Source organism: Vicugna pacos, chromosome X (genome assembly GCF_048564905.1).
Source record: "Vicugna pacos chromosome X, VicPac4, whole genome shotgun sequence".
In the NCBI taxonomy this organism is placed as follows: Eukaryota; Metazoa; Chordata; class Mammalia; order Artiodactyla; family Camelidae; genus Vicugna; species Vicugna pacos.
The window spans coordinates 107,202,222-107,220,037 of record NC_133023.1 but is presented as its reverse complement, the minus strand read 5'-3'; the positions used below and the strand labels follow the sequence as shown (position 1 = coordinate 107,220,037).

Here is a 17,816-nt window from a genome sequence, read left to right as displayed (position 1 = left end):
CTCGGGGTCCTCACTTTGACTCAGGCAGCATGTAGCCTCCATTTGGGACCCCTGAAGCCCCGCCCCTCATCCCAGGACCCCAGTCCCTCGAGACCCGGATGGCAGGAAATGCCGCCTGTGCTTATTCCGACCTGTGGCCTCCCAGGACCGACTGTGTTTTGGGGTCGAGGGTCCTCATTGCTCGCTCACAGTCGTCAGCTTCACTCCCAGTGGGAACTTGGATTCTCTTCTCTGCAGATCTGAGGGTCCCCCCACCCCCCATCTCACACTAAGTCCCCGGTCTCTCTGAGACAGGGTGCCGCAGTCAGAGCACAACACGTGTGCCCACCCTGCCCTCGGGCCTCCGTACAGCTGCTAGCAAGGTTCCTTTTCTGTCGGAATGCCTCTTTTCCGGGTTCGAAGACCCCTCAGTTCTCCCTCAGGGTCGTCACTTAGGAGTCATGTGGTCTAGCCTCTGGCCACCCGAGGCCCCGCCCCTCACCCCAGGACCCCAGTCCCTCTGAGGCCCAAATGGCAGGAAATGCAGCTGGTGCTCACCCTGCCCCAAGGCCTCCAAGGCCCAACACTGTCCCGGGGTGCAGGAATCCTCCGTTCTCCCTCGGGGTCCTCACCTTGACTCAGGCGGCATGTGGTCTCCCCTCTGGCCACCCGAGGCCCCGCCCCTCATCCCAGGACCCCAGTCCCTCCGAGACCCGGATGTCAGGAAGTCAGGGCCCCACGAGTGCTCATCACACGCAGGCCCTCCCAGGGCTGACAGCAGGGGCGGGATCTGTTTGGCCACTTCTGCCCTCCGTCAGGGTCCTCAGCTTCAGCCCTGGCGGTTCCTGGGACGCCCCCTTGTTGACCCGAGCCCACACCCTCACACCAAGGCCCTCACTGCCCAGAGACCCCCAGGGGAGTCTGTGGACTCACATCAGGCCACCAAGCCCAGGGCTTCCCAGGACCGTGGACGCCAGGGGCTGAGATGGATTCCCCGGGGGGTCCCTCAGCCCTCCCTCTGCTCCCCACCTGGGCTCCAGGCTGGGCCTGGGCCCCTCCCTCTGCCCACCTCAGTTTGCTCCCCTTGGACCCAGGCCCCTCCACAGCCTGGACCCCCGAGAGGGAAGCGGGGGTGGGGGTTGGGGCACTGATCCCCGCCACCCTGGCTGCGGTCTCCCAGGGCTGACAGCGGAACCGACCTGGATTTATCCTGTTCCATTGATCTGTGTCCCTCCACACGGTTCCACCTTGACTCCCGGCAGCGCTGGGCTCCTTCCCTGTGCAGACCTGAAGCCGGCCTCCCTCACCCAGGCCCTCACCTCCCTCACCCCCCAGGGAGGGGGCATCAGCGCCCGTCAGATCCGGACCCCGTGCCCGGGGCTCTCCCAGGGCTGTCGGGGGGGCCGGAGGTGGATTCCCTGTTTGGAATTCAGCCTCGGTGGGTGTTTCCTCCCTGCGATTTCCAGGACCATTCCTCATCTATGGCTTTGGATTCTGACCATCGAGGGGAGCTGACCCAGCAGTGTAAGTGTCCAGCAGACAGTTTCCAAGAACACACCCCAGTAAATCCTACCCCAAGTTTGGGGCGGTTTCCAAACCTCTTCAACTATATATGCCAAGACTGAGTACACTGTGAGCCACATTAAACGCCACTCCTCCCTGCAGTTGGAGCATTCTGAGTGTTCTAGCAGCTCAGGCAGGATAAGCAGGTCTCTAAGCATCCCTGAACAAAGTACACCTTCCCTTCTCGCCCAGGAGATGTATCCACGATCCCAGAGGGCTTCTCAGAGCAATCTCCCACCTGACACGTTCCTCTCACCACTAACAAGTGCCGTCTGCACGTCTGCCTGCCGCCAACACCCAGCTTCATTACCATCACCTCCCACAGAAGGAGCCCCGCCCTCCCCCCACCCCAGCTTCCCAAAGCCCTGAACTGCCCTGGCGCTGGGCACTTACACTTGGGTGCTCTCTCCCGGACCCCCACCCCCTCGCCCTATTTTCCTTTGCCCTATGGGACTCAGGAGACATGTCACCAACTTCCCGATGTGACTGCGGCTCCTAGACTATCCTAGGTGTGGGCTGTCCTGCTTTTCCGAGTGTCCCCACTGCTAACACCGAGCCCTCCAGAGAGCAGAGGCTCGGTGTACGTCTGCGGATGAACTGAGATGGTGAGCAGGGATCCTATTGATTCAGGTTGACTTTCTCCTCCTTTCTTAACTGAGCCAGACAAATCCAGGTTATACACACATAATTATAATTTTATAGACTGACAGAAGAAAAGGGATAAGGAGCCAATAATTAACTATCTTTCACTTTTACTTCTCTCTCTCTTGACCCCACCGACTTTAGTGCTGATCACTCTCACATTTCCAAGTAAATTTCTATTCCAGTGCGGTGTTATCTACTTTGGCATCGCGAAGTATGATGGAAGCTTTCCCAATTTGTTTTACAAAATAGCAAAACTCAGTCTTGAGCTGCATAAGTACCAATACATGCATAATCAATATCATTCACAAACCAAGATACTGAAGCTTATTAAATATTATTATTAATATACAGAAATCTGTTGCATCTTATACACTAACAAAGGAGCATCAGAAAGAGAAATTAAGGAAACAATCCCATTTACCATCACATCAAAGAGAATAAAAAAATCTAGTACTAAAGCTAGCTAAGGAGACCAAAGACCTGTACTCCAATAACTACAAGACACTGATGCGAGAAGCTGAAGATGACACCAACAGATGGAAAGATACACCGTGTTCTTGGATTGGAAGAATCAGTGTTGTTGACCATAGAACCCAGTGGCCGTACTACCCAAGGCAATCTACAGATTCAAAGCAATCCCTGTCAAAATAACAATGGCATTTTTCTCAGAACCAGAACCAATAACTTAAAAAAGTGTACGGAAAAAGAAAAGAACCCCAATAGCTAAAACAATCTTGAGAATGAAGAACAGAGCGGGAGGAATCATGCTCCCTGACTTTAGACTATACTACAGTGCTGCAGTAATCAAAACAGTGCGGCACTGGCCCCCAAACAGACACACAGATCAATGGAACAGGATAAAGAGGCGAGAAGAAAACCCACACACTTACCGTCAATTAATCTACGACAAAGGGAGCAAGGATATTGAATGGAGAAAAGACAGTCTCTTCAATAAGTGGTTCTGGGAAAACTGGACAGCTACCTGTCAAAGAACGAACTTAGAACATTCTCTAACACCATACACAAAAATAAACTCAAGATAGATTAAAGATCTACATTCAAGACTGGATACTATAATACTCCTAGAGGAAAACATAGGCAGAACCCTCTCTGACGTAAATTACAGCAATAACGTTTTCGATCCATCTCCTAAAACAAAGGAAATAAAAGGAAAAATAAACAGCGGGGACCTAATTATACTTAAAAGCTTCTACACAGCAAAGGAATCCACTGACTAAATAAAAAAAACAACCTACTGAAGGGGAGAAAATATTTGCAAATGATACAACTGACAAGGGAGCAATAACCGCCATATATAAACAGCTCATACAATTCAACATCAAAAAGACAAATGACCCAACTAAAAACGGGCAGAACAACAGAATAGACATCTGTCCAAAGAGGAAATGCATGTGGCCTGTAGGCACGTGAAAAGATGCTCAGTATAAATAATCATGTGGGAAATGCAAACCATAACCACAATGAGATATCACCTCATACCTGTCAGAATGGCTACCTTCAAAAAGAACGCAAAGAGCAAATGTTGGCGAAGATGTGGAGAAAAGGGATCCCTCCTACACTGTTGGTGCGGATGTAAATTGGTGTGGCCATTGTGGAAAACAGTATGCCGTTTCTCACAAAACTAAAAATAGAACCGCCAAGTGACCCAGCAATTCCATTCCTGGGTATATATCTCAAAAAAAAAAAGATACTAATTTGAAAAGATACACGCACCCAATATTCATAGCAGCATTATCTACAATTGCCAAGATGTGGAAGGAACCTAAATGTCCATCAGCAGATGAATGGATACACACAAACACACACACACATATGGAATACTAGTCAGCCATAAAAAACAAAATTTTGCCACTTGCAGCAACATGGATGGACTTGGAGGACATTATGCTAAGTGAAATAAATCAGACAGAGAAAGACAAATACTGTATGATATCAGTTTATACGTGGACTCTAAAAAATACAACAAACTAGTGACTATAACAAAGAAGCAGACTCATAGAGAACAAACTAGTGATTACCAGGGGGGAGGGGGGAGGGGCAATATAGGGGTGAGGGAGCGGGAGGTCCAAACTATTCGGTGTAAGCAAGGTTCAAGAACGTATTGCACAACAAGGGGTATATAACCAATATTTTCTCAGAACTGTAAATGAAATGTAATCTTTAAAAAAACTGTATAATAAAATAAAGTATATTGATATTTATTAAAACGAATAACATCTGAAGCATCACTAAGGGAAATGAAGATGAATTTCCATATCATTGTAGAGAACAGGAGCCCAGAGATGCTGTACACCGTGTTCCCCCCACCGGCCCGGGCCCTCACTACCTAAAAGGCTGACTGCTTGCTCTTCAGACACACAGTGAAGAGTCAGCCTCACTTCCTGCCCGGCGGGAGAAGCTGCCGGACAGGGGCCTAGAAGGAGCCCAGCTGCAAGTCTGCCTCAGGCCCCCTCTTCCTCATCACTCACTCGCTCTTCAGACAGGGATGGGAAAGAACTGGGACCCCTTCTATTCACCCTGAGGAAATGTTCCAGGACTTGCAGCTTGCTGGTCTCCGTGTAGGCCCGGGGACCCCACAGGAACTCGTAGCGAGCGGGATCGCTGTTGGCCACCTGCCGGTACTCCACGTACCCCTCCTGCACCCACACGTTGGTGATGAGTTCCCTGGGCTCCCCGTAGATGAAGTGCTCCCTCCCAGCACACAGCCCCATCTTGCTAAGTGCTCGCCAGACTGCCTCCTCAGGAGCAAAGTCGCCCTCCAGGACAATCACACCCAGAAGTATCACCAGGAGGCCAGTGTTGGGCATGCTCTGCCCGTCGTCCTGCATGCCATCGTAGGTGAGGCCCAGGGTGGGGACCAGGACATACAAGTGCTCCCTGGGGTCCACCTCCTTCACATCCACCCCAAAGACCAGCTGCAGACACTCAGAGGCTTGGCTCAAGACCACAGGGAAGTGGTCCTGGTCATCTCTGAGGACCGCATTCAGCATTTCCTCTTTTGAGGTCGGCTGCTTTGTGCGGTACTTGTGGAGCAGGAAGCCCATCAGTTCAGCCATCATCAAATGTAATGCATCTTGGAGCCGGGACTCGGCATCTGCCGGGTCCTGCCCGGAGCTGGGCCCCTCCTCACCTTGGCTTCTGAGGCCATTGTCTTCCGACTGGCTCCATGGAGGGGCTGCCACGGCTGTGGGGGAGGGGCAGACACCCTGAGGGCTCTGCGTGGGACTGGGTGTCCCAGAATCAGCCGCCTCCTCGCCAGTGCCCAGGAACAGGACTGAGTAGGAAGACGACGAGGAGGAGGAGGAGGGAGACAACGGGGATGCGCCGCCCTCTTCCTCCTCCTCCTCCTCCTCCTCCTCGTCCTCGTCCTCCTCCTCCACCCAAATGTCCTGCTCATCCATGGAATCCTCAGCCTCTCTTGGGTCCTGAAAGTCGGCTTCAGTGTGGTGGAGGTCACGCATCTGAACGGGAGGCACGGTGAGTGGTGTCGGGCAGCTGAGTGGAGCGAGGCCAGGGGTGACAGATGGGGACCCACGGGCCTGGGGAAGAAAGGGAGTGTCAGCGGCCCGGGCTGAGAAACCCACCCTGGGGGGCTCTGACAAAGGCCACTTACAGGTCTCCTCTCCAGGGGTGCCCTCGGCCTCACAGGGGCTCTCCTCCTGGTGGACGGTCGTCTGTGAACCTGACGGGGGAAGTGAGGCGGCTCCTCAGGGTGCAGCCGGCACAGCCCGAGGCTTTGGGGGCGACAGGGGGTGGGTGGAGTGGACGTTGGCGTCGTGGGGTCCCCTCTGTTCCAGGAGCCCCCGGGCACACACTCAGGGCCCACACCTCACCTTCAGTCCTGACACTGCCGGCCTCCTGTGCTCTGTGACCCGAGGACACGTGTCTCAGACCTAGGCCTTCACCTCCCGGTGTCTGGAGCCCCTGGGAGAGAAAGGAGGGGAGACCTGGGGTCTACACTGTGGCACAGCCCTGGACCCGCGTGCTGGCAGCAGGCCTGGGCTCTGGCAGGTTCCCACTCTTCTAGGGTGGGAGGGCCTCTCCGCGCTAACTCAGGGTCCTCACCGTGACTCCAAGCGGGACCTGGGATTCTGCGCTCCAACCACCTGAGGGCCCCGTCCTGATAGTAAGTCCCCGGTCTCTCTGAGCCCTGGATGCGGAAGTCAGGACACACCACGTGTGCTCATCCCGCCTGGGGGCCTCCCAGGGCTGACAGCAGGGGCAGGATCGGTTGCGTCCCCTCTGTTCTGGGGTTTCTGGTCCCCTCACTCCTCCCTCAGGGTCCTCCCCTTGACTCCTGGCAGGAGCTGAGATTCCCCCCTCAGCCCACCTGAGGCCCCGCCCGTCATTCCGGGACGCCAGTCCTTCCGAGACCCGCATTTCGGGAACTGCTGCCCGAGGTCCTCCCGCCCCATGGTCTCCCAGGACTGGCTCTGTTCTGGGGTCCAGGGTCCCTGAATGCTAACTCGCGGTCGTCACCTTCACTCCCAGGCGGCCCTGAGATTCTCTCCTCCGCAGACCTGAGGACCCGCCCTTTCACTATGTCCCCAGTCTGTCTGAGACTCGGATGCGGAAGTCAGGACAAACCACGTGGGCCTGTCCTCCCCTCGGGCCGCCGGACGGCTGAAAGCAAGGGCGCCTTTCTGTGGGGTGGCCACTTTTCTGGGTTCAGGGGCCCCTCCTTCCTCCTTCAGGGTCCTCACTTTGACTCAGGCGGCATGTAGCCTCCACTTGGAACCCCCGAGGCCCCGCCCCTCATCCCAAGACCCCAGTCCCTCTGAGGCCCGGATGGCAGGAAATGCCGCCGGTGCTCACCCTGCCCCAAGGCCTCCAAGCCCCAACACTGTCCCGGGGTGCAGGAATCCTCCGTTCTCCCTCGGGGTCCTCACCATGACTCAGGCGGCATGTGGTCTCCCCTCCGGCCACCCCAATCGCGGCCCCTCATCCCAGGACCCCAGTCCCTCTGAGGCCCGGATGGCAGGAAATGCCGCCGGTGCTCACCCTGCCCCAAGGCCTCCAAGCCCCAACACTGTCCCGGGGTGCAGGAATCCTCCGTTCTCCCTCGGGGTCCTCACTTTGACTCAGGCAGCATGTAGCCTCCCCTTGGAACCCCTGAAGCCCCGCCCCTCATCCCAGGACCCCAGTCCCTCTGAGGCCCGGATGGCAGGAAATGCCGCCGGTGCTCACCCTGCCCCAAGGCCTCCAAGCCCCAACACTGTCCCGGGGTGCAGGAATCCTCCGTTCTCCCTCGGGGTCCTCACCATGACTCAGGCGGCATGTAGCCTCCCCTTGGAACCCCCGAAGCCCCGCCCCTCATCCCAGGACCCCAATCCCTCTGAGGCCCGGATGGCAAGAAATGCCGCCAGTGCTCACCCTGCCCCAAGGCCTCCGAGGCCCAACACTGTCCCAGGGTGCAGGAATCCTCCGTTCTCCCTCGGGGTCCTCACTTTGACTCAGGCAGCATGTAGCCTCCATTTGGGACCCCTGAAGCCCCGCCCCTCATCCCAGGACCCCAGTCCCTCGAGACCCGGATGGCAGGAAATGCCGCCTGTGCTTATTCCGACCTGTGGCCTCCCAGGACCGACTGTGTTTTGGGGTCGAGGGTCCTCATTGCTCGCTCACAGTCGTCAGCTTCACTCCCAGTGGGAACTTGGATTCTCTTCTCTGCAGATCTGAGGGTCCCCCCACCCCCCATCTCACACTAAGTCCCCGGTCTCTCTGAGACAGGGTGCCGCAGTCAGAGCACAACACGTGTGCCCACCCTGCCCTCGGGCCTCCGTACAGCTGCTAGCAAGGTTCCTTTTCTGTCGGAATGCCTCTTTTCCGGGTTCGAAGACCCCTCAGTTCTCCCTCAGGGTCGTCACTTAGGAGTCATGTGGTCTAGCCTCTGGCCACCCGAGGCCCCGCCCCTCACCCCAGGACCCCAGTCCCTCTGAGGCCCAAATGGCAGGAAATGCAGCTGGTGCTCACCCTGCCCCAAGGCCTCCAAGGCCCAACACTGTCCCGGGGTGCAGGAATCCTCCGTTCTCCCTCGGGGTCCTCACCTTGACTCAGGCGGCATGTGGTCTCCCCTCTGGCCACCCGAGGCCCCGCCCCTCATCCCAGGACCCCAGTCCCTCCGAGACCCGGATGTCAGGATGTCAGGGCCCCACGAGTGCTCATCACACGCAGGCCCTCCCAGGGCTGACAGCAGGGGCGGGATCTGTTTGGCCACTTCTGTCCTCCGTCAGGGTCCTCAGCTGCAGCCCTGGCGGTTCCTGGGACGCCCCCTTGTTGACCCGAGCCCACACCCTCACACCAAGGCCCTCACTGCCCAGAGACCCCCAGGGGAGTCTGTGGACTCACATCAGGCCACCAAGCCCAGGGCTTCCCAGGACCGTGGACGCCAGGGGCTGAGATGGATTCCCCGGGGGTCCCTCAGCCCTCCCTCTGCTCCCCACCTGGGCTCCAGGCTGGGCCTGGGCCCCTCCCTCTGCCCACCTCAGTTTGCTCCCCTTGGACCCAGGCCCCTCCACAGCCTGGACCCCCGAGAGGGAAGCGGGGGTGGGGGTTGGGGCACTGATCCCCGCCACCCTGCCTGCGGTCTCCCAGGGCTGACAGCGGAACCGACCTGGATTTATCCTGTTCCATTGATCTGTGTCCCTCCACACGGTTCCACCTTGACTCCCGGCAGCGCTGGGCTCCTTCCCTGTGCAGACCTGAAGCCGGCCTCCCTCACCCAGGCCCTCACCTCCCTCACCCCCCAGGGAGGGGGCATCAGCGCCCGTCAGATCCGGACCCCGTGCCCGGGGCTCTCCCAGGGCTGTCGGGGGGGCCGGAGGTGGATTCCCTGTTTGGAATTCAGCCTCGGTGGGTGTTTCCTCCCTGCGATTTCCAGGACCATTCCTCATCTATGGCTTTGGATTCTGACCATCGAGGGGAGCTGACCCATCAGTGTAAGTGTCCAGCAGACAGTTTCCAAGAACACACCCCAGTAAATCCTACCCCAAGTTTGGGGCGGTTTCCAAACCTCTTCAACTATATATGCCAAGACTGAGTACACTGTGAGCCACATTAAACGCCACTCCTCCCTGCAGTTGGAGCATTCTGAGTGTTCTAGCAGCTCAGGCAGGATAAGCAGGTCTCTAAGCATCCCTGAACAAAGTACACCTTCCCTTCTCGCCCAGGAGATGTATCCACGATCCCAGAGGGCTTCTCAGAGCAATCTCCCACCTGACACGTTCCTCTCACCACTAACAAGTGCCGTCTGCACGTCTGCCTGCCGCCAACACCCAGCTTCATTACCATCACCTCCCACAGAAGGAGCCCCGCCCTCCCCCCACCCCAGCTTCCCAAAGCCCTGAACTGCCCTGGCGCTGGGCACTTACACTTGGGTGCTCTCTCCCGGACCCCCACCCCCTCGCCCTATTTTCCTTTGCCCTATGGGACTCAGGAGACATGTCACCAACTTCCCGATGTGACTGCGGCTCCTAGACTATCCTAGGTGTGGGCTGTCCTGCTTTTCCGAGTGTCCCCACTGCTAACACTGAGCCCTCCAGAGAGCAGAGGCTCGGTGTACGTCTGCGGATGAACTGAGATGGTGAGCAGGGATCCTATTGATTCAGGTTGACTTTCTCCTCCTTTCTTAACTGAGCCAGACAAATCCAGGTTATACACACATAATTATAATTTTATAGACTGACAGAAGAAAAGGGATAAGGAGCCAATAATTAACTATCTTTCACTTTTACTTCTCTCTCTCTTGACCCCACCGACTTTAGTGCTGATCACTCTCACATTTCCAAGTAAATTTCTATTCCAGTGCGGTGTTATCTACTTTGGCATCGCGAAGTATGATGGAAGCTTTCCCAATTTGTTTTACAAAATAGCAAAACTCAGTCTTGAGCTGCATAAGTACCAATACATGCATAATCAATATCATTCACAAACCAAGATACTGAAGCTTATTAAATATTATTATTAATATACAGAAATCTGTTGCATCTTATACACTAACAAAGGAGCATCAGAAAGAGAAATTAAGGAAACAATCCCATTTACCATCACATCAAAGAGAATAAAAAAATCTAGTACTAAAGCTAGCTAAGGAGACCAAAGACCTGTACTCCAATAACTACAAGACACTGATGCGAGAAGCTGAAGATGACACCAACAGATGGAAAGATACACCGTGTTCTTGGATTGGAAGAATCAGTGTTGTTGACCATACAACCCAGTGGCCGTACTACCCAAGGCAATCTACAGATTCAAAGCAATCCCTGTCAAAATAACAATGGCATTTTTCTCAGAACCAGAACCAATAACTTAAAAAAGTGTACGGAAAAAGAAAAGAACCCCAATAGCTAAAACAATCTTGAGAATGAAGAACAGAGCGGGAGGAATCATGCTCCCTGACTTTAGACTATATTACAGAGCTGTAGTAATCAAAACAGTGCGGCACTGGCCCCCAAACAGACACACAGATCAATGGAACAGGATAAAGAGGCGAGAAGTAAACCCACACACTTACCGTCAATTAATCTACAACAAAGGAAGCAAGGATATTGAATGGAGAAAAGACAGTCTCTTCAATAAGTGGTTCTGGGAAAACTGGACAGTTACCTGTCAAAGAACGAACTTAGAACATTCTCTAACACCATACACATAAATAAACTCAAGATAGATTAAAGATCTACATTCAAGACTGGATACTATAATACTCCTAGAGGAAAACATAGGCAGAACCCTCTCTGACGTAAATTACAGCAATAACGTTTTCGATCCATCTCCTAAAACAAAGGAAATAAAAGGAAAAATAAACAGCGGGGACCTAATTATACTTAAAAGCTTCTGCACAGCAAAGGAATCCACTGACTATATAAAAAAAACAACCTACAGAAGGGGAGAAAATATTTGCAAATGATACAACTGACAAGGGAGCAATAACCACCGTTTATAGACAGCTCATACAATTCAACATCAAAAAGACAAATGACCCAACTAAAAACGGGCAGAACAACAGAATAGACATCTGTCCAAAGAGGAAATGCAGGTGGCCAGCAGGCACGTGAAAAGATGCTCAGTGTAACTAATCATCAGGGAAATGCAAATCAAAACCACAATGAGATATCACCTCATACCTGTCAGAATGGCTACCTTCAAAAAGAACGCAAAGAGCAAATGTTGGCGAAGATGTGGAGAAAAGGGATCCCTCCTACACTGTTGGTGCGGATGTAAATTGGTGTGGCCATTGTGGAAAACAGTATGCTGTTTCTCAAGAAACTAAAAAGAGAACCACCAAGTGACCCAGCAATTCCATTCCTGGGTATATATCTCAAAAAAAAAAAAAAGATACTAATTTGAAAAGATACACACACCCAATATTCATAGCAGCATTATCTACAATTGCCAAGATGTGGAAGGAACCTAAATGTCCATCAGCAGATGAATGGATACACACAAACACACACACACACACACACACACACACACACACACACACACACACACACATATGGAATACTAGTCAGCCATAAAAAACAAAATTTTGCCACTTGCAGCAACATGGATGGACTTGGAGGACATTATGCTAAGTGAAATAAATCAGACAGAGAAAGACAAATACTGTATGATATCAGTTTATACGTGGACTCTAAAAAATACAACAAACTAGTGACTATAACAAAGAAGCAGACTCATAGAGAACAAACTAGTGATTACCAGGGGGGAGGGGGGAGGGGCAATATAGGGGTGAGGGAGCGGGAGGTCCAAACTATTCGGTGTAAGCAAGGTTCAAGAACGTATTGCACAACAAGGGGTATATAACCAATATTTTCTCAGAACTGTAAATGAAATGTAATCTTTAAAAAAACTGTATAATAAAATAAAGTATATTGATATTTATTAAAACGAATAACATCTGAAGCATCACTAAGGGAAATGAAGATGAATTTCCATATCATTGTAGAGAACAGGAGCCCAGAGATGCTGTACACCGTGTTCCCCCCACCGGCCCGGGCCCTCACTACCTAAAAGGCTGACTGCTTGCTCTTCAGACACACAGTGAAGAGTCAGCCTCACTTCCTGCCCGGCGGGAGAAGCTGCCGGACAGGGGCCTAGAAGGAGCCCAGCTGCAAGTCTGCCTCAGGCCCCCTCTTCCTCATCACTCACTCGCTCTTCAGACAGGGATGGGAAAGAACTGGGACCCCTTCTATTCACCCTGAGGAAATGTTCCAGGACTTGCAGCTTGCTGGTCTCCGTGTAGGCCCGGGGACCCCACAGGAACTCGTAGCGAGCGGGATCGCTGTTGGCCACCTGCCGGTACTCCACGTACCCCTCCTGCACCCACACGTTGGTGATGAGTTCCCTGGGCTCCCCGTAGATGAAGTGCTCCCTCCCAGCACACAGCCCCATCTTGCTAAGTGCTCGCCAGACTGCCTCCTCAGGAGCAAAGTCGCCCTCCAGGACAATCACACCCAGAAGTATCACCAGGAGGCCAGTGTTGGGCATGCTCTGCCCGTCGTCCTGCATGCCATCGTAGGTGAGGCCCAGGGTGGGGACCAGGACATACAAGTGCTCCCTGGGGTCCACCTCCTTCACATCCACCCCAAAGACCAGCTGCAGACACTCAGAGGCTTGGCTCAAGACCACAGGGAAGTGGTCCTGGTCATCTCTGAGGACCGCATTCAGCATTTCCTCTTTTGAGGTCGGCTGCTTTGTGCGGTACTTGTGGAGCAGGAAGCCCATCAGTTCAGCCATCATCAAATGTAATGCATCTTGGAGCCGGGACTCGGCATCTGCCGGGTCCTGCCCGGAGCTGGGCCCCTCCTCACCTTGGCTTCTGAGGCCATTGTCTTCCGACTGGCTCCATGGAGGGGCTGCCACGGCTGTGGGGGAGGGGCAGACACCCTGAGGGTTCTGCGTGGGACTGGGTGTCCCAGAATCAGCCGCCTCCTCGCCAGTGCCCAGGAACAGGACTGAGTAGGAAGACGACGAGGAGGAGGAGGAGGGAGACAACGGGGATGCGCCGCCCTCTTCCTCCTCCTCCTCCTCCTCCTCCTCGTCCTCGTCCTCCTCCTCCACCCAAATGTCCTGCTCATCCATGGAATCCTCAGCCTCTCTTGGGTCCTGAAAGTCGGCTTCAGTGTGGTGGAGGTCACGCATCTGAACGGGAGGCACGGTGAGTGGTGTCGGGCAGCTGAGTGGAGCGAGGCCAGGGGTGACAGATGGGGACCCACGGGCCTGGGGAAGAAAGGGAGTGTCAGCGGCCCGGGCTGAGAAACCCACCCTGGGGGGCTCTGACAAAGGCCACTTACAGGTCTCCTCTCCAGGGGTGCCCTCGGCCTCACAGGGGCTCTCCTCCTGGTGGACGGTCGTCTGTGAACCTGACAGGGGAAGTGAGGCGGCTCCTCAGGGTGCAGCCGGCACAGCCCGAGGCTTTGGGGGCGACAGGGGGTGGGTGGAGTGGACGTTGGCGTCGTGGGGTCCCCTCTGTTCCGGGAGCCCCCGGGCACACACTGAGGCCCCACACCTCACCTTCAGTCCTGGCACTGCCCGCCTCCTGTGCTCTGTGACCCGAGGACACGTGTCTCAGACCTAGGCCTTCACCTCCCGGTGTCTGGAGCCCCTGGGAGAGAAAGGAGGGGAGACCTGGGGTCTACACTGTGGCACAGCCCTGGACCCGCGTGCTGGCAGCAGGCCTGGGCTCTGGCAGGTTCCCACTCTTCTAGGGTGGGAGGTCCTCTCCGCGCTAACTCAGGGTCCTCACCGTGACTCCAAGCGGGACCTGGGATTCTGCGCTCCAACCACCTGAGGGCCCCGTCCTGATAGTAAGTCCCCGGTCTCTCTGAGCCCTGGATGCGGAAGTCAGGACACACCACGTGTGCTCATCCCGCCTGGGGGCCTCCCAGGGCTGACAGCAGGGGCAGGATCGGTTGCGTCCCCTCTGTTCTGGGGTTTCTGGTCCCCTCACTCCTCCCTCAGGGTCCTCCCCTTGACTCCTGGCAGGAGCTGAGATTCCCCCCTCAGCCCACCTGAGGCCCCGCCCGTCATTCCGGGACGCCAGTCCTTCCGAGACCCGCATTTCAGGAACTGCTGCCCGAGGTCCTCCCGCCCCATGGTCTCCCAGGACTGGCTCTGTTCTGGGGTCCAGGGTCCCTGAATGCTAACTCGCGGTCGTCACCTTCACTCCCAGGCGGCCCTGAGATTCTCTCCTCCGCAGACCTGAGGACCCGCCCTTTCACTATGTCCCCAGTCTGTCTGAGACTCGGATGCGGAAGTCAGGACAAACCACGTGGGCCTGTCCTCCCCTCGGGCCGCCGGACGGCTGAAAGCAAGGGCGCCTTTCTGTGGGGTGGCCACTTTTCTGGGTTCAGGGGCCCCTCCTTCCTCCTTCAGGGTCCTCACTTTGACTCAGGCGGCATGTAGCCTCCCCTTGGAACCCCCGAGGCCCCGCCCCTCATCCCAGGACCCCAGTCCCTCTGAGGCCCGGATGGCAGGAAATGCCGCCGGTGCTCACCCTGCCCCAAGGCCTCCAAGCCCCAACACTGTCCCGGGGTGCAGGAATCCTCCGTTCTCCCTCGGGGTCCTCACTTTGACTCAGGCGGCATGTAGCCTCCCCTTGGGACCCCTGAAGCCCCGCCCCTCATCCCAGGACCCCAGTCCCTCGAGACCCGGATGGCAGGAAATGCTGCCTGTGCTTATTCCGACCTGTGGCCTCCCAGGACCGACTGTGTTTTGGGGTCGAGGGTCCTCATTGCTCGCTCACAGTCGTCAGCTTCACTCCCAGTGGGAACTTGGATTCTCTTCTCTGCAGATCTGAGGGTCCCCCCACCCCCCATCTCACAGTAAGTCCCCGGTCTCTCTGAGACAGGGTGCCGCAGTCAGAGCACAACACGTGTGCCCACCCTGCCCTCGGGCCTCCGTACAGCTGCTAGCAAGGTTCCTTTTCTGTCGGAATGCCTCTTTTCCGGGTTAGAAAACCCCTCAGTTCTCCCTCAGGGTCGTCACTTAGGAGTCATGTGGTCTAGCCTCTGGCCACCCGAGGCCCCGCCCCTCACCCCAGGACCCCAGTCCCTCTGAGGCCCAGATGGCAGGAAATGCAGCTGGTGCTCACCCTGCCCCAAGGCCTCCAAGGCCCAACAATGTCCCGGGGTGCAGGAATCCTCCGTTCTCCCTCGGGGTCCTCACCTTGACTCAGGCGGCATGTGGTCTCCCCTCTGGCCACCCGAGGCCCCGCCCCTCATCCCAGGACCCCAGTCCCTCCGAGACCCGGATGTCAGGATGTCAGGGCCCCACGAGTGCTCATCACACGCAGGCCCTCCCAGGGCTGACAGCAGGGGCGGGATCTGTTTGGCCACTTCTGTCCTCCGTCAGGGTCCTCAGCTGCAGCCCTGGCGGTTCCTGGGACGCCCCCTTGTTGACCCGAGCCCACACCCTCACACCAATGCCCTCACTGCCCAGAGACCCCCAGGGGAGTCTGTGGACTCACATCAGGCCACCAAGCCCAGGGCTTCCCAGGACCGTGGACGCCAGGGGCTGAGATGGATTCCCCGGGGGTCCCTCAGCCCTCCCTCTGCTCCCCACCTGGGCTCCAGGCTGGGCCTGGGCCCCTCCCTCTGCCCACCTCAGTTTGCTCCCCTTGGACCCAGGCCCCTCCACAGCCTGGACCCCCGAGAGGGAAGCGGGGGTGGGGGTTGGGGCACTGATCCCCGCCACCCTGCCTGCGGTCTCCCAGGGCTGACAGCGGAACCGACCTGGATTTATCCTGTTCCATTGATCTGTGTCCCTCCACACGGTTCCACCTTGACTCCTGGCAGCGCTGGGCTCCTTCCCTGTGCAGACCTGAAGCCGGCCTCCCTCACCCAGGCCCTCACCTCCCTCACCCCCCAGGGAGGGGGCATCAGCGCCCGTCAGATCCGGACCCCGTGCCCGGGGCTCTCCCAGGGCTGTCGGGGGGGCCGGAGGTGGATTCCCTGTTTGGAATTCAGCCTCGGTGGGTGTTTCCTCCCTGCGATTTCCAGGACCATTCCTCATCTATGGCTTTGGATTCTGACCATCGAGGGGAGCTGACCCATCTGTGTAAGTGTCCAGCAGACAGTTTCCAAGAACACACCCCAGTAAATCCTACCCCAAGTTTGGGGCGGTTTCCAAACCTCTTCAACTATATATGCCAAGACTGAGTACACTGTGAGCCACATTAAACGCCACTCCTCCCTGCAGTTGGAGCATTCTGAGTGTTCTAGCAGCTCAGGCAGGATAAGCAGGTCTCTAAGCATCCCTGAACAAAGTACACCTTCCCTTCTCGCCCAGGAGATGTATCCACGATCCCAGAGGGCTTCTCAGAGCAATCTCCCACCTGACACGTTCCTCTCACCACTAACAAGTGCCGTCTGCACGTCTGCCTGCCGCCAACACCCAGCTTCATTACCATCACCTCCCACAGAAGGAGCCCCGCCCTCCCCCCACCCCAGCTTCCCAAAGCCCTGAACTGCCCTGGCGCTGGGCACTTACACTTGGGTGCTCTCTCCCGGACCCCCACCCCCTCGCCCTATTTTTCCTTGCCCTATGGGACTCAGGAGACATGTCACCAACTTCCCGATGTGACTGCGGCTCTTAGACTATCCTAGGTGTGGGCTGTCTGTCCTGCTTTTCCGAGTGTCCCCACAGCTAACACCGAGCCCTCCAGAGAGCAGAGGCTCGGTGTACGTCTGCGGATGAACTGAGAAGGTGAGCAGGGATCCTATTGATTCAGGTTGCCTTTCTCCTCCTTTCTTAACTGAGCCAGACAAATCCAGGTTATACACACATAATTATAATTTTATAGACTGACAGAAGAAAAGGGATAAGGAGCCAATAATTAACTATCTTTCACTTTTACTTCTCTCTCTCTTGACCCCACCGACTTTAGTGCTGATCACTCTCACATTTCCAAGTAAATTTCTATTCCAGTGCGGTGTTATCTACTTTGGCATCGCGAAGTATGATGGAAGCTTTCCCAATTTGTTTTACAAAATAGCAAAACTCAGTCTTGAGCTGCATAAGTACCAATACATGCATAATCAATATCATTCACAAACCAAGATACTGAAGCTTATTAAATATTATTATTAATATACAGAAATCTGTTGCATCTTATACACTAACAAAGGAGCATCAGAAAGAGAAATTAAGGAAACAATCCCATTTACCATCACATCAAAGAGAATAAAAATATCTAGTACTAAAGCTAGCTAAGGAGACCAAAGACCTGTACTCCAATAACTACAAGACACTGATGCGAGAAGCTGAAGATGACACCAACAGATGGAAAGATACACCGTGTTCTTGGATTGGAAGAATCAGTGTTGTTGACCATACAACCCAGTGGCCGTACTACCCAAGGCAATCTACAGATTCAAAGCAATCCCTGTCAAAATAACAATGGCATTTTTCTCAGAACCAGAACCAATAACTTAAAAAAGTGTACGGAAAAAGAAAAGAACCCCAATAGCTAAAACAATCTTGAGAATGAAGAACAGAGCGGGAGGAATCATGCTCCCTGACTTTAGACTATATTACAGAGCTGTAGTAATCAAAACAGTGCGGCACTGGCCCCCAAACAGACACACAGATCAATGGAACAGGATAAA

General features: G+C 55.1%; 2 protein-coding genes across 3 annotated transcripts; both read right to left on the bottom strand.

Moving 5' to 3' along the window:
* Nucleotides 1–4,472: 4,472 nt before the first annotated feature.
* LOC140691859 (melanoma-associated antigen 8-like) lies at nt 4,473–8,279 on the bottom strand. 2 transcript variants are annotated; one of them, XM_072956149.1, is made up of 4 exons: nt 8,253–8,279; nt 6,042–6,132; nt 5,822–5,890; nt 4,473–5,747 (listed from the first exon to the last, which is right to left on the bottom strand). In XM_072956149.1, the coding sequence occupies exon 4, from the start codon at nt 5,667–5,669 to the stop codon at nt 4,650–4,652; it is 1,020 nt and encodes a 339-aa protein (XP_072812250.1). In that variant the 5' UTR covers nt 5,670–5,747; nt 5,822–5,890; nt 6,042–6,132; nt 8,253–8,279; the 3' UTR covers nt 4,473–4,649. The 2 variants fall into 2 exon arrangements, with proteins under 2 accessions (XP_072812250.1, XP_072812251.1); XM_072956150.1 differs by lacking the exon at nt 8,253–8,279 and adding an exon at nt 6,274–6,352 and having other exon boundaries at nt 4,473–5,669.
* Nucleotides 8,280–12,196: 3,917 nt separating this feature from the next.
* LOC140691806 (melanoma-associated antigen 8-like) lies at nt 12,197–13,613 on the bottom strand (the record flags this gene model as incomplete). The annotated part of the gene is made up of 3 exons (XM_072955941.1): nt 12,197–13,230; nt 13,270–13,428; nt 13,503–13,613. Coding segments are annotated over 3 exons (1,170 nt in total), but the record flags the coding sequence as incomplete, so codon positions are not given.
* Between the last annotated feature and the right edge of the window lie 4,203 nt (nt 13,614–17,816).

Coding starts and splice junctions, on each gene's coding strand:
- LOC140691859 (XM_072956149.1), bottom strand. CDS start 5,669: ATGCGTGACCTCCACCACACTGAAGCCGACTTTCAGGACCCAAGAGAG.